The sequence below is a fragment of the Centropristis striata genome, chromosome 2 (genome assembly GCF_030273125.1).
Source record: "Centropristis striata isolate RG_2023a ecotype Rhode Island chromosome 2, C.striata_1.0, whole genome shotgun sequence".
NCBI classification, from domain to species: Eukaryota; Metazoa; Chordata; class Actinopteri; order Perciformes; family Serranidae; genus Centropristis; species Centropristis striata.
The window spans coordinates 22,035,154-22,050,530 of NC_081518.1; the positions used below are offsets into that span (position 1 = coordinate 22,035,154).

At 37.4% G+C, this 15,377-nt stretch overlaps 2 protein-coding genes across 5 annotated transcripts in view; both read left to right on the plus strand.

The window, feature by feature from the left end:
- Positions 1-9,757, plus strand: part of iqgap1 (IQ motif containing GTPase activating protein 1) — a 100,623-nt gene extending 90,866 nt beyond the window's left edge. Inside the window, exons 34-37 of the mRNA XM_059348274.1 lie at positions 305-471; positions 5,727-5,849; positions 7,165-7,273; positions 7,376-9,757. Of these exons, the coding sequence (XP_059204257.1) occupies positions 305-471; positions 5,727-5,849; positions 7,165-7,273; positions 7,376-7,489 (513 nt within the window). The 3' untranslated portion in view covers positions 7,490-9,757. The remainder of the gene's footprint in view (positions 1-304; positions 472-5,726; positions 5,850-7,164; positions 7,274-7,375) is intronic.
- A 4,269-nt stretch (positions 9,758-14,026) lies between these two features.
- The window catches only part of crtc3 (CREB regulated transcription coactivator 3), a 52,818-nt gene continuing 51,467 nt past the window's right edge, over positions 14,027-15,377 (plus strand). For all 4 annotated transcript variants that reach the window (XM_059349440.1, XM_059349449.1, XM_059349458.1 and 1 more), the window contains exon 1: positions 14,027-15,243. In XM_059349440.1, coding sequence (XP_059205423.1) covers positions 15,112-15,243 — 132 coding nt within the window. In that variant the 5' untranslated portion in view covers positions 14,027-15,111. The remainder of the gene's footprint in view (positions 15,244-15,377) is intronic.

Consider the following 15,377-nt stretch of genomic DNA (forward strand, 5'->3'; position numbering starts at 1 on the left):
CTTCCTTCATGTTCACTGTGGTTTGTTGTTGTCTGAACTCATGAACGCTAGTTGGTGCTCCAGTATAATCGGTCCGCCTGAAACTCATCCAGTGAGAAACGTTCCGCGGTGCAAAAATAAGTATGATTAAAATGCGTCAATTTTTTTAACGCGTTCATTTTTGTGTAATTAATTCATCTTAATTAACGCATTAAAGTCCCGGCCCTAATTTTTTACAAAACTTGCTTCTAAAGAGCATATTTTTTATGCGCTAAGCTGTACAAGTGTACATAAAATTCGTGTCAAATGTGTTTGTGTGTTACAGGACATCAGGAATCAGAGGCGGTATCGTCAGCGCAGGAAAGCGGAGCTGGTGAGGCTGCAGCAGACCAACACCGCCCTGAACTCAAAGACCAACTTTTTCAATGTTCAGATTGATTCTTACAATCAGTACATCAAGACATGCATGGACAACCTGGCCAGCAAGGGCAAGTGAGTGACCTCTCATCTTATATCTCATTTGTTTTATGTGTTTACATCTACGTTTTCACAGTGAGTCCTATAGGATTCCTGCTTTCACACCAAACAACCAACCAACCCACATGCATCAAGATCAAACTGCAGACAGAAGCTTTACCTGTTAGTCAATCTGTATGGTGCACATGCAGGACAGGATTATATTTGAAGTTGGAGGGTTAGCTGGGGTTGGTGTAAGTGTTTACATCCCAGGTGGAGGGCAGGGAGGTAGCTTTTACTCTTTATTTTAGTTTGGAGACACCAGAAAAAGGCAGGAATCATTTAGTATATATCCTGTTCTTGTTTATGTCAGCTAAGACTTACAGGTGCATCTCAATACATTAGAATATGATGGAAAAGTAAATTTCCAGTAGTTCAAGTCAAACAGCCCCAACCAAGTATTGAGTCATATAGATGGACATACTTTTCAGAGGCTAACATTTACATATTAAACATACTTTTTAAAATTGGTCTTTTGTAATATTAAACATTTTTTGAGACACTGAATTTTAGGTCATGGATGGATGAATAGATGGATAGATGTATAGATAGATAGATCGATAGGAACTTTATTAATCCCTCTGGAAGCTTCCTTCAGGAAATCACACTTCCAGCAGCAGAACAACACCAATACAATAAAATAAAAAATAAAAATAGTTAAAAACTAGAATGCATGTGCAAAATTAGAGAGTGCAAGAGACGATAAACAATAAAGCTCTTCATTAAATGTAAGCCATAATCATTATAATTAGAACAAAACATTTCATATGTTAATTTGTTTAATTTCTTCTTTCTTCTGTGTGTAATGGGTCTATATAATGTGTTATTTCCACTTTTTGAATTGAATTACTGACGTAAATAAATGGCTCTATGATATTCTAATTTATTGAGATGCACCTGTATTCCCACATACAATATAAATGAAATACAGCATTTTGTTTCCCTTTTTGTTTGTTTAAAGCACATTTCTGAACAGTGCCAAACGTCCTAAGTGGGTCACAGTGTTGATCCTCAGACTCCTGCTGCTTTTAATTCTGGACTTACAATCGGAGGCTGTTTTACTCCTGGAGTGCAGAATCCAATTAAGCACAGCTGCTGCCTGGTTGGATAGAAACACAGTGCTGTGAGCACAGACAACAGTATGAGAGAAGAGGACGTGGTCTTAAGCATGAAGTCTTTGTTACGGCCAGCAGGGGGCGACTCCACTGGTTGAGAAAATGAGCTTACTTCTGACTGATGAATAAACATTCTCATAATGAGTTTATGATCTCAATTGAAAAGCCTTCTTCAGTACAGCAGGATGTTTATTTAGTAAATTACGGCCCATTTAGAGTCAAACAGACAATTAATCAGTGAAGGATTTAGGGCGGGCTAACTCGTGATTTGCACAAAAAGGCGAGCCGTCAATCAGGAGAGGCTGATAAGCCGTTGACTTGTTTTTTGGTTTAACAAATTATGGAAGCTAAAGAGCGGTTAGACTGCTGGTATAGGGTAGAGGTATGAATCAGTGTATCGGCACCACGATATATGATTTTATTCCGATACTTGAGTCGCAATACAATATTATTGTGATTTTAAGCATTTAACAATGTGGTATTGTGGAGTAATGCGATACAATATCTTGTGATTTAACTGTTTAACTGCATTTTGTGTCCATTAAATTAAATCAAGAATTGTTTAGTGAATGAAGCTAAATCCCTAAAGCTCTGCAGTGTTATTTCGCCAACTTCAACAAACTGACGAAATAGTCCATAGTACAAAAATATATATTTAAAAAAAACAGTAGAAGAAATAAATAATACATTGACATCAACAACAACCAGTGTAGCAACCGTACAGCAAAGTAGGATGCAGAATGATTTTCTGTTTATATTGCATTTTGTGCAATAAGCAGCCTTGTGGCAGAAGGGATAAAGGAATTTGCATAACGGTTTGTCTTCCAAATCGCCACATAAAACCGCCGACCTGAGGGCATGATTGCAAATTCACTGCCAAGAATGTGATCAGGTTGGGTTAAGATTCTTGTTGCTTTCTGGACCGCCCACATTGTCCAAAGGGAGTTGAGGTCCTTAAGCTGGACTCCAGTGATTTTCGAGCACATTCTGCTGATGCCATTCAGACACTTCCTGTCTTTGACAGAAAGACAACCAAATCAGCACATAAAAGAATAACTCTCAATAAAACTTTGATAAAAGGTACAGTGGGGAGAACAAGTATTTGATACACTGCAAATTTTTCAAGTTTTCCCACTTGCAAAGCATGTAGAAGTCTGTAATTTCTATCATAGGTACTCTTCAACTGTGAGTGATGGAATCTAAAACAAAAATCCAGAAAATCACATTGTATGATTTTTAAATAATTAATTTCCCTTTTATTGCATGAAATAAGTATTTGATACATCAGAAAAACAGAACTTAATATTTGGTACAGAAACCTTTGTTTGCAATTACAGAGATCAGACGTTTCCTGTAGTTCTTGACCAGGTTTGCACACACTGCAGCAGGGATTTTGGCCCACTCCTCCATACAGATCTCCTCCAGAGCCTTCAGGTTTCGGGGCTGTCGCTGGGCCATACGGACTTTAAGCTCCCTCTAAAGAATTTCTATTGGATTCAGGTCTGGAGACTGGCTAGGCCACTCCAGGACCTTGAGATGTTTCCTACGGAGCCACTCCTTAGTTGCCCTGGCTGTGTGTTTTGGGTCGTTGTCATGCTGGAAGACCCAGCCACGACCCATCTTCAATGCTCTTTCTGAGGGAAGGAGGTTGTTGGCCAAGATCTCACGATACATGGCCCCATCCATCCTTCCCTCAATACGGTGCAGTCGTCCTGTCCCCTTTGCAGAAAAGCATCCCCAAAGAATGATGTTTCCGCCGCCATGCTTCACGGTTGGGATGGTGTTCTTGGGGTTGTACTCATCATTCTTCTTCCTCCAAACACGACGAGTGGAGTTTAAACCAAAAAGTTATATTTTTGTCTCATCAGACCACATGACCTTCTCCCATTCCTCCTCTGGATCATCCAGTTGGTCATTTGCAAACTTCAGACGGGCCTTGACATGCGTTGGCTTGAGCAAGGGCACCTTGCGTGCACTGCAGGATTATAATCCTTGACGGCGTAGTGTGTTACTGATGGTTTTCTTTGACACTGTGGTCCCAGCTCTATTCAGGTCATTGACCAGGTCCTGCCGTGTAGTTCTGGGGTCATTCCTCACCTTCCTCATTATCATTGATGCCCCACGAGGTGAGATCTTGCATGGCGCCCCAGACCGAGGGAGATTGACCGTTGTCTTGAATTTCTTCCATTTTCTAATAATTGCACCAACAGTTGTTGCCTTCTCACCAAGCTGCTTGCCTATTGTCCTGTAGCCCATCCCAGCCTTGTGCAGGTCTACAATTTTATCCCTGATCTCCTTACACAGCTCTCTGGTCTTGGGCATTGTGGAGAGGCTGGAGTCTGGTTGATTGAGTGTGTGGACAGGTGTCTTTTATACAGGTAACGAGTTCAAACAGGTGTAGTTAATGCAGGTAATGAGTGGAGAATAGGAGGGCTTCTTAAAGAAGAACTAACAGGTCCGTGAGAGCCAAAATTCTTACTGGTTGATAGATGATCAAATACTTATGTCATGCAATAAAATGGAAATTAATTATTTAAAAATCATCTACTGCGATTTTCTGGATTTTTGTTTTAGATTCCATCACTCACAGTTGAAGAGTACCTATGATAGAAATTACAGACTTTTACATGCTTTGCAAGTGGGAAAATCTGAAAAATCAGCAGTGTATCAAATACTTGTTCTCTCCACTGTACAAAAAAACTCAACTCTAAAAGAGTTGAGTTTCCTTAGCAGATGGATTCTCTGGTTTGATCGCTTAACAATTATGTCAGTGTTTTCACTGAATTTCAGTGAGTCAAACACGGTGCCCAAATACTTGTACGATTGTACAATTTGAACCTCTTCACCATGGATAGTGCTGGTTTTGGGGTCGACACTAGCCTGGGTATACCCATACTGCCTTGCATGCTCGATTTCATTTCGAACTGCGAAAGGGTCTGGAAACTAACGCCGTTTCTTAGCCCTGTTTTAGGGATTCAATCACGGAACGGGGAGGGACGCCAAGACAATTCACCACCAAAAAGGATGTTTTAGCCTTGTTTCCGACAGGATTTGGCCAAAGCCTAATCTACCAACTAGCCCCGCTACCGCTCACTGCTGTAACGCCGGTCATCTCGCTACGAGCCGGGGGACAGCGGAGCCGCCCAGAGACCCACAGCAGCTCGTCTACTGCCCATAAGTGGATGTGTGTGTCTGAATGACATGAGGGGGAAATAAGGCGTAAAAATAAATAATCTTGCAGAAAGCGAGAACTGGAGAAGCAAAGCAGCAAGCAACACTCTCTCTACATACGTCATCTGGTGTAACTGATACGATTGGCTAAGAGCTACGTACAGACGCTTTTGATAGACAATAGTAGCGCCCAATAAACGGCTCTGGAGGATCGTAAACCACGCCTCCTCTACGGAGAAATGAATGGCTGGTTTCCAGACTAATCTCATTTGTGATTAGTCTGGTGTTAGCCAGGCTAGGTCGGCACTGGATTTCCTAAAAACTATGATGATTTCCTTGGTTTTTAACACATTTAGGTCGAGGAAGCTATCATCACACCATTTAACAAGTACAGTATCTCCAGTATATTCCTAATAGTGAGCCCGCTACGGCCTCCTCTGCAATATCCATACTTGGCAGTCATAATTAGGTATAATATTGGCACACAAAATATTGCGATACTATGCTGTATCGATTTTTCCCCGGCTCTAGTATAGGGGGGCGTGTATCGTGTCCTCAGATTCACCCACTCATCCTGACCCTAACTGGCTCCATGCACCAGCCAAAACTCAAGGCTCCAGAGTGGTAGCCCACAAACCAACAGGGGTGACATAACGGTGGCTACAGTCACTTCCTTTTAACAGTCTGTGGTTGGTGCCCTGGACCAGGATCTAAACCACCAGAGCGGAGATCCTCCTCTCTGTCTATGTTAGCTGTTTGTTAGTCATAAGAGAGATTAGTCTGTGTCATTAAACCTCATCCATATAAAACAGACTGAGAGTATATTTATCAGAAAGCTCCAGTGTTAACTCAGCAGACAGCAAAGATAATATATGTGACAAATAAAACTTGTTTGAATGTGGTGTCGTGTTTCACTGTACGCTCGTCTTTCTCTTTACTTCTCAGGGTGTCAAAGAAACCTGGAGACAGCAAGGCCAAGAAGAGTAAACAGGTTTCACAGAAGTACACGGCGTCTCGGCTGCATGAGAAGGGCGTTCTGATCTCCATCGAGGATCTGCAACCCAACCAGTGAGTTCTGCTTTTCTTTTCTTTATTTTATAAAGAATATCATAATACTATCGTATTATAAAATCACAAACTGGAGTCCAGAGAGATTGGGACGCTGTCTGAAACATAAACACATAAATTGTTTGTGACATAAATTCAATTGAAACCTGTAAAAGGGAGAATATTTTATGTTCAAGCTGATAAACTTTTGTTGATGAAAATATTCACTTTGAATTCTGAATTTAATTCATCCTGTTTTATTTATGTTTTGAACAGCCAGGCACCAATTTCAGGTTTAAATGTGCCAGTATATTTTTAAAGTCAGTAACATTGTAAATACTTTGGATTTCTACTGTTTTTAATCTTTGTTTAAAGCTTAAAAATGTAAAAAAAAACCTAATTCTAAAAAATAAAAAAGAAACCTGATGAAATTCAGCTGGTAATCCTGCTCAACACTCTTTTAAACACTATATACTAAAATATCAGTATTTAAATGTGACATTTTTAACTTTATTTCAAAATTATGTCATTGTCATAAATGAATATTTGTTTTCTTTATTTCCAACATTTTAGTTAAATTTGTGACGTTTGTGACCAAAATAATATATATACATATACATACATATATATATATATAAAGATATATATATATGTATGTATGTATGTATGTATATATATATATATGTATGTATATGTATGTATGTATATATATGTATGTATGTATATATGTATATATGTATGTATATGTGTATATATGTATGTATGTATATATGTATATGCATGTATGTGTGTATATATATATATATGTATGTATATGTGTGTGTGTGTGTGTGTGTGTGTATATATATATATAAAGATATATATGTATGTATATATGTATATATGTATGTATGTATATATGTGTATATATGTATATATATATATATATATATATATATATATGTATATATATATATATATATATATATTAAAAGTGTGTTTTACCTTTCACCTGAACATTTTTTAAGGGAAATATATTGTGAATACTTTGGATTTCTACTGTTCTTAATCTTGGTTTAGAACTTAAAAATCTACAAAATCTATAAATCTAACCTGGCTGTTGTGGTGAAATTCAGCTGGTAATCCTGCTCATTTTCAACACAACATTTTAAAAGAAATATTAAAATGTGACATATTTAACTTCATGTCAAACTTCTGTCATTGTCGTTTGTACAAAAAAAGAAGAAATGATAAGATACATTTTAGTTAAATTTGTGACATTTTAGGGACCAACAGGGCGTTATTAATGTTTTTTTGTCTCATTAACATTAAACGTTTTCTCTTCTTCTCTTCACAGATTCAAGAATGCGATTTTTGAGATCGCTCCTTCTGAGACGGTGGGAGTGTTTGAGGTGAAGGCCAAGTTCATGGGCGTGCACCTGGACACAGTACAGTTAGAATATCAGGTATGATTTGTCTTTATTTTGTTTATTCTGTTTGTGCAGTACAGTATAAAGAGACTGGTACGTCACGGAGGCGGTTTATTGATTTGTGGTTTGTTTTCTCAGGATCTCCTCCAGCTGCAGTATGAAGGTGTGGCGGTGATGAAGCTCTTCGACAAAGCCACCATCAATGTCAACCTGCTCATTTTCCTGCTCAACAAGAAATTCTACGGGAAATAGAAAAGAAAGAAGAAGAGAGGATAAAAGGGCTACAGACACTGATTCAAACCACAGAACCCGCTGTGACCTGAACCACCCGCAGCTCTCCACAACATTCCCCGCTGCACTTCTCTTTGTGCCTGTGCATTATTTTTTATTATGTGGATCACCGTATGTGCTTTAACGGAGGCGGCTCGCTACAGACGCTTGCTGGAGTCTTTTTCTTCCTGTCTCTGTTGTCTGTAACTGCAGTTAGGTCAGAGGTTTAAGATTTGTATGTTTTGCTTTAATTATTATGAATATCTTGTGCATGGGCCTTGATTATAATTATAAAAAGTGTATGTTTTATGTAAAGAGATCACGTTTTGTGTCTTTCTTAGCTGTTAGTTCTCCACTCAGCTGACTGATAAACATCTCCAGAGAGCTGCAGAATATGACCTGACCTGGTCCTGACCTCCCAGGCTCCTCTGGGCCTTTTTATCATGTTTGCTTTTTTCATTTCAATTCGTCTCAAGCAGCAACAGAACATCAAAGAGTTTTGCGGGGAAAAAACAAGATCCACTCCTCTTTCTGGGACATGTTTCACTTTGAAAACTCTGTAGTTAGTTTTATTAGAGGAGATTTCACACATGCTCTCTCTTGACTCTCTGTGTGGTTGTGTGTCTCTTAAATGACCCGACACTGGAGTCCTTAAGGTGATACCGTTTGGAATAGCGTGCTGATTGTTAATTTGTTTCCTACTTAAATAGATACCGACACCAATCACGCATAAATGCATAAAATGCAACCACAATCACTCCTCCACTGCCAGAGGATTTTTACACAAATACATTTTTGAAAGAGTTCAATTTATTAATATATTTATAAAGTAACTGCACAAAGCTGCGCAATGATGTATTATTTAGACAGTGTCATTTAAAACATCAAAACAAATATGAAATGTAGGAATGTCCTTGGACGATTTTTTTTTTCGACAGATCTGTAAAACTGAGTTTCTCCACAAAGAATCGTGCAAAAGCAGCACTTTAAATCTAGCATTTACCAAAAATATGCTTATAAGTTTATCATAAACAAGTCCTTTAGCAAAATAAACATGAAAAATGATTTATTGACTAAAGAAATGTCAAAAATATGATTAATTAGTTGGTTTAATTAACCGATCTGTAAAACAGAGTTTCTCCACAAAAAATTGTGCAAAAAAATCACTTGAAATTTTGTGTTTAATGAAGTTGAGCTCATAAGTTTCTTGGGAAAAAGTCATTTGCATGAAAAAAGCATAATAAACACAGACATTTTAGTCAACTAAGACCAAAATGAAAATTAAGTTGACAAAGACTAAGAGCAACTTGGCTGCAAGAAAGAAAACTATATACGAAAAATTGCAGTTTCTTTCTTGATCTGTATGCAAAGAAAGTTGAATGCATTTCAATATTAGCTGTTACTGGGTTCAATTGATTTGGATTTCAACCAATTTAACTCAACCTTTAAAACGCATTCACACTAATATCCTGTCATCTATGCTAAAAGAAAGTCCTATCTGATGATCAGATTTGACAAGAAATGTGCACGCTCATGCTAAGCTGTTAAACTCCAAACCTGATGTTTTATATTAACTTCTAATCTGTTGCATGTCAGATTCACATCACTGTGCTCATGTCCGGTGTGCTGGCGCTGATCTGGCTCCGGACTCTTTCCTGTCTGTCCTGATGAGTGCGGATGTTGGTTTGTTTTGGCCTGAGCCGGTCTGACCTGCAGTGTTTCTGAGTCTCAGCAGCAGGACGTGACGTGGCGCTTCTGCACTCAGCAGATGTGCTCAATCATTGGCTTTCTCAGCTCACTTACTGGAAATGTTTTTTTTTTATCTCTCCTGTTCTGGGCTGTTCCTTTTCTATAACTGAAACACAGATTATTGTTACATTACAGAATCACTTCAGGAAACAGCATCTGTAAAACAAGAGAAGTGTGAGGTGGTAATGTTGAATACAGAGAATTTTTTTTTATCGTGTATTGTTGCAAATAATTTGACAAAGTTTCCCTTATTTATATTTTATATGTTGAAACAGATCATGTAAGTGAGAAAGGATGTTACAGTAACTAGACGTGTGGCTCCAGTAGATGTCACTCTACACCATCCAGATTTATTTTACTGTATCAGACCTATTTTAATCGAGATTCCATAAAACTAGAAGTTGATTTTCTGTCTCGTGAGCAGAGGTCGACTCTGTTGAGGAAACAGTCCATTAAATGTATTTGACCTGTTTTAGAATAAAGCTCTACAGATGCAACGTGTCTTCTCTCACAGCTGTTATGCAGGTAATGCTGCACAAAATACAATTTAGAGATATTTGTATTTACACTGAGAGTTTCTGTTTTATGTTACTTTATGTCGCTTCTCTGCAACACTTGCAGAGAGAAATATTCTACTTTTATTCCACCAAATTTTATTGGTAGTTGCATGAGATTTTACACATAATATCTGACTGATTTGTAAAAATATAATGCATGGTTATAGATTTAGGTTAAACTGTATATAAAGCAACTCAGTCTTGACCTGCTACAACATTAAAAGTATTAATTTTAAATAGAAGTTGCTCTGACGTCCTCTGAGGACAAAAATGTCTGCATAAAGAATGTATATGATTTTCCACTTCCTCTGACAAATCTTATAATCAACTTCATTCCAAATATTCATTCAATTTTAGAGTTTTAACCTTTTTTAATGCTAGTTTGTTTACAGTGTTGTTTAATGGAGGGAAAACACACTAGTTGATTGTATGTCCTTGGTCGAGTTGATTTTTTTTTTAATCAACAGATCTGTAAAACTGAGTTTTTCCACAAAGAATTGTGCAAAAGCAGCAGTTTAAATCTAGCATTTACCAAAAATATGCTCATTAGTTCATCATAAACAAGTCTTTTAGCACAAAAAAAGCATGAACAATGATTTATTGACTAAAGAAATGTCAGAAAAAAAGATTGATTAGTTGGCTTAACTAACAGATTTGAGTTTCTCCACAACGAATTGTGCAAAAAAAAATCACTTGAATTTTTTTGTGTAATGAAGTTGAGCTCATAAGTTTCTTGGAAAAACATCGTTTGCATGAAAAAAGCAAAAAAAAGAAAAATAAATTTTAGTTAACTACACTGTAAAAAAAGATAAACAATAGCTACTCAATAAAATTGAGGCAAAAGATTGCACGCAATATTACTAATTAAATCTAACTACGTTACAAGTTGAGTTAATAACTTAACAGGAAGTGTTAAGTGTCAATTAAAAATGGACTAAATCGGATTCATTCAAAATTCTCTTGATTTAGAATTACAGACACATAAAGATTATATTTAATGTGATCAAAATAAGTAGAGTCTATCTCAAACATTTTTATATTAAAGTTACTTAAATAACTGCCTCAAAATCAAGGATGCATTTATATTTAATACATTTTATCAAATATATTAAGTAAAATGAAATTACTACAGAATAATTTATTACAGTGTAAGGCCAAGTCTTGACCTGCTAAAATTGCTCTGACGTCCTCTAAGGACAAAAATGTCTGCATCAAAAAAATGGCCAAAATTATACGATTTTCCACTTTCACTAACAAATCTTATAATCAACTTCATTCCAAATATTCATTCAATTTTAGAATTTTAACCTTTTTAATGCCAGTTTGTTTACAGTGTTATTTAATGGAGGGAAAACACACACTAATTGAATTATTTTCTGCACACCAAAGGCTAGGGGGAAAATGTCAATGCAGCAACATTGATTGAAAACACTGCAGTGTTTCATAGAACAGCAGCAATAACTTCTGGAAAACAGGAAAATAAGTATAGCATGTACTTCCCCATAGGGCAAACATGAGAAAAATGAGTCAATCTGGTGGGAAATAGAACAAACTGCAATTTTGAAGCCAGAAAGCGTGATATAACAAAATGTTATGTTGTAATGGCTGTGGAATTAATGGGTTTCAGTTTGGACACCTCCATAAAAAATAACATCTATTTGTAAAGAGGAAACTTAAACCATTAAAAAAATAAAATAATCCTCTCAGACACATGACTGGATCTAATCAAGCTTTTGTGGCAGATTAAAAACTTTTGAACTGTTGTGTAAGTAAAAGTTGAAATATCACAGTGTGAAAAAACCCATTAGAAATAAAAGTCTTGATTTAATGTTTTAGCTTCTTTTCTGACAGCGGTGGAAGAAGTATTCAGATCCTCAACTATAAAAGCAACACCATAATGTAATAAAACTCTTACCAGCAAACTATGATTTAGAGTTTTAGGAGTTTAGATATCAAATGTTATAGCATCCAGCAGTATGCCTCATGTTAATGGTTTTCTTTAAACATATTTAAATATTAAACTAAGGCACAGAGATGAAGGGTAATTTGTTTTTCTTTTTTGTGCAAAAACTGTTAATGTAGCCTAAATGATACATATGGGGCCTGAATCATGCAGTTTAAAAAAATAAATAAATAATCCCTGTTAATAACCATTACTGAAGGGAATAAGAAACAGATCAATATCACAGCACAAAGACTGCAGCTCCAGCACTGATGATATGAGAGATATCAGTCATTAGTAATCCCATAGAGGGACAGGATACTGTTTTTTTGTTTTAAATAATAATAATCATCATCATCTTTGGCAGTTTTTTGATGCAGACATGTTTGTCATTTAATTGTTATTCTAATTGCAAATAACAGTCGGTGGTAATCCCATAGATTACCAATATAACAGCTGATTCGAGATATCAGTCATTAGCAATCCCACAGAGACACTGTTTATCATTAAACAACAGTGACATTCTATTAAAAAAAATGAATAATAATAATAATAATATATTGTTGGCAGTTTTTTTTTTTACACATACCTATGTCCTCTGAGGACATCAAAACAATTTTTCATTTAACTGAAGATTAAGGGTCATTAAGTTGTTATTCTTTTGGGGCCAAAACTGTTTTAAATGTAGTCCAAGTAATACATTTGGGTGCCTCATTTATCTATTTATTCTTTATTATTTTTATATTGTATATTTTTTTATCTTCTCTTCTGTATGAATAACCATTACTAAAAGGAAGAAGAGAAAGAACAATATAACAGCTGATTCCAGATATCAGTCATTAGTAATCCCATAGAGAGACTGTTTATCATTAAACAACAGTAGCATTAAATAAATAAAAAATATTAATATATATTTTTGGCAGTTTTTTTACACAGATAGTTTTTCCACCGAGGACATCAGAACAACAAACTGAAGATTAAATCAAATCAAATCAAATCAAAATTACTTTATTTATCCCCATGGGGAAATTCAGTTAGTCTGTTAGAATGAGACAGTCTGATGGCTGTAGGAGCAAAGGATCTTTTGTATCTGTCCGTCCTGCAACGGAGAGAGAGGAGCCGTCCACTGCTGTTTTTTTGGTCCATAAAGGTTTTGTGTAGAGGATGATCTGGGTATTTCAGGATGGCCTGGAACATGTTGACAGGTCATCTCTCCACCACCTCCTCCAGTGTGTCCAACCTGGCTCCAACCACAGAACCAGCTCTTTACACCAGTCTGTCCAACCGCCTTGCATCTCTGTGTCTGATGCTGCCTCCCCAGCAGACTGTTATTAATCTTAAGGGTCATTAAGTTGTTATTCTTTTGGGGGCAAAACTGTATTAAATGTAGCCTAAGTAATACATTTTGTGCCTGAATTGTACAGTTGTTTTTTAATCTCTTTCTAAATGATCATTGCTGAAGGGAATAAGAAAAAGATCAATATCGTCACAATCGCCTAAGTCATTTTTTGTCAAAATTGTTTTTTTTTGCCTAAATCGTCTCCTCATGACGCCGGCCACCTATGGTAAAATCACCCACATCCTCAGTTTATCAGATCATGTGATTTTACCCCTTTAAGATAATGGCCTATGTCAAATGTGTGACTTAAGCTGATTTGTTATGCCTAAGTCAAAATAAAATGTGACTAGTCACTTAGGCAATTTTTTTGAACATGCCTTTGTGACTTAAGCAAGATATGGTAACACTTGTGACATGAGCGTGTCATAATCATGACGAGATGTGTCATGAACATTAATGACACTTTGAAGTAACATTAAAGCTCATGATACTTGTCATGTCATGTTTCTGACAGGCTTGTTTGACTCTTATGTAGACACCATCAAAATAAAGTTACCATATCTTGCTCAAGTCACAAAGGCATATTCAAAAAAATTGCCTAAGTCATTTATTTCTCTTAAGTTACATAATTTACACACAGTGTTATTACTATGCCAATAGCCATCATGTGTTACATCCTTTTTGAGTGAAATGATCAATAAATGTCATATGTTACACTTTTGGTGAAGTTTTTTGTTTCCTGCAAAACTTGAAAAAATGAGTTAAGCGATTATTTTAACCGGGTGACCATATAATAGCTGGCTGCAGTAATCCCTCAGAGAGACTGTGGTGGTGGTGGTGGTGGTGGTGCGGTGTTTCTGTCGCCGCCCTGTGGCCGCCGGTGGTGCTGCGGCTGTTTAACGAGCCAATGTTTTTCTCGCAGTAGTTTGAGGATAACAAGCAGCGGATCTGAGCTGCTGTTACCAGCGCTGTCAACCATAGACGGATAATACGCTGAAAACATTAGCGGCAGCTTCTCGGAAGACTTGTGGTTCAGCAGCGACGGAGGGGACGCGCTTTTCTATCGGCGGTGTTTGTTTATGTGCAGCGGACTGGTCGGCTGGAGTTAGTCTGAGATCTGTCTCTGTCCGTGGATTAACAACACACAGACTCCGGGGACAAGAAGAAGCGCTGTGATACCGATTTAAGAGTGAAATTGTGGATTATTCCCCTGCATCACGTGTGAATACTTGTGTTTTGGGAGTTTCCCCAGTTCGTGGGGGTATAACAAACTCTAAATTCAGTAAAAGTCCGTGAAGACCAGCGGACACTTGTTGAAACACAGTTTACCGAGCAGACCTTTTGCTGCCCAGCTGCTCGGGAGCTTTGCTAACGTTTTAGCGCGATTTAGCCACCGAGGCTAACAACTTTCTCCAACTGTAGCGCTATAAATCTGCTGCAAACTGCTTTTAACGAGTGTCTGTTAGATGTTGAACTAAGTGTCGACAAGTTGGCAAAGTGTGTTGGTCCAGATCGTTGAGATGGCGCTTACAGCAGCTTAGCTAACTGGGCTAGCTGCAGCCGTCCACCTCCAGCGGTATGTTAGCGTGACGGCTAACGCTATGCTAACGCTACATTCAAACAAGTGGTTCCAATATGAAGTTATATTGTGCCATTAACTTCCTTTAAACAACACGTTGGTCATTTAGAGATTGTTTGGAGTTAACTTATAAACACATAATTTGCAAAGGCTTCATTTAGTTCGCTCTTTAAGCAGAAGACAACTTTTTTAACGGGAGCTTTAAGGTTAGCTTAGCCACGCTAGCTGCTAGCTCGGCTTACAGTAACAGTTGCGATTCTGCAGCCAGGAGAGTTAGAATAACTTTGGTCAGCCACTGATGCGTGCTATGTGTTTAAAACGCTGATTTATTCACAGTCACAGCACCTTGACATACTTTGGACACTAGAGTCCCAGCGCCGTTCACCACTTTCCCCCCCACACAAGTAGCTGAAGTAGTTAATAAGTGCGGCCCGCACGATGTCCGGCTCCCCGGGCACAGGTGGCTCCAACCCCAGGAAGTTCAGCGAAAAGATCGCGCTGCACAACCAGAAGCAAGCAGAGGAGACGCGGGCCTTTGAGCAGCTGATGACAGACCTCACTGTTTCAAGGGTAAATACACTTAATTTACCACCTTGTTAAAATAATCGCCTAAGTCATTTTTTCAAGTTTTGCAGGAAACACCAAAAACTTCACCAAAAGTGTAACATATGACATTTATTGATCATTTCACTCAAAAAGGATGT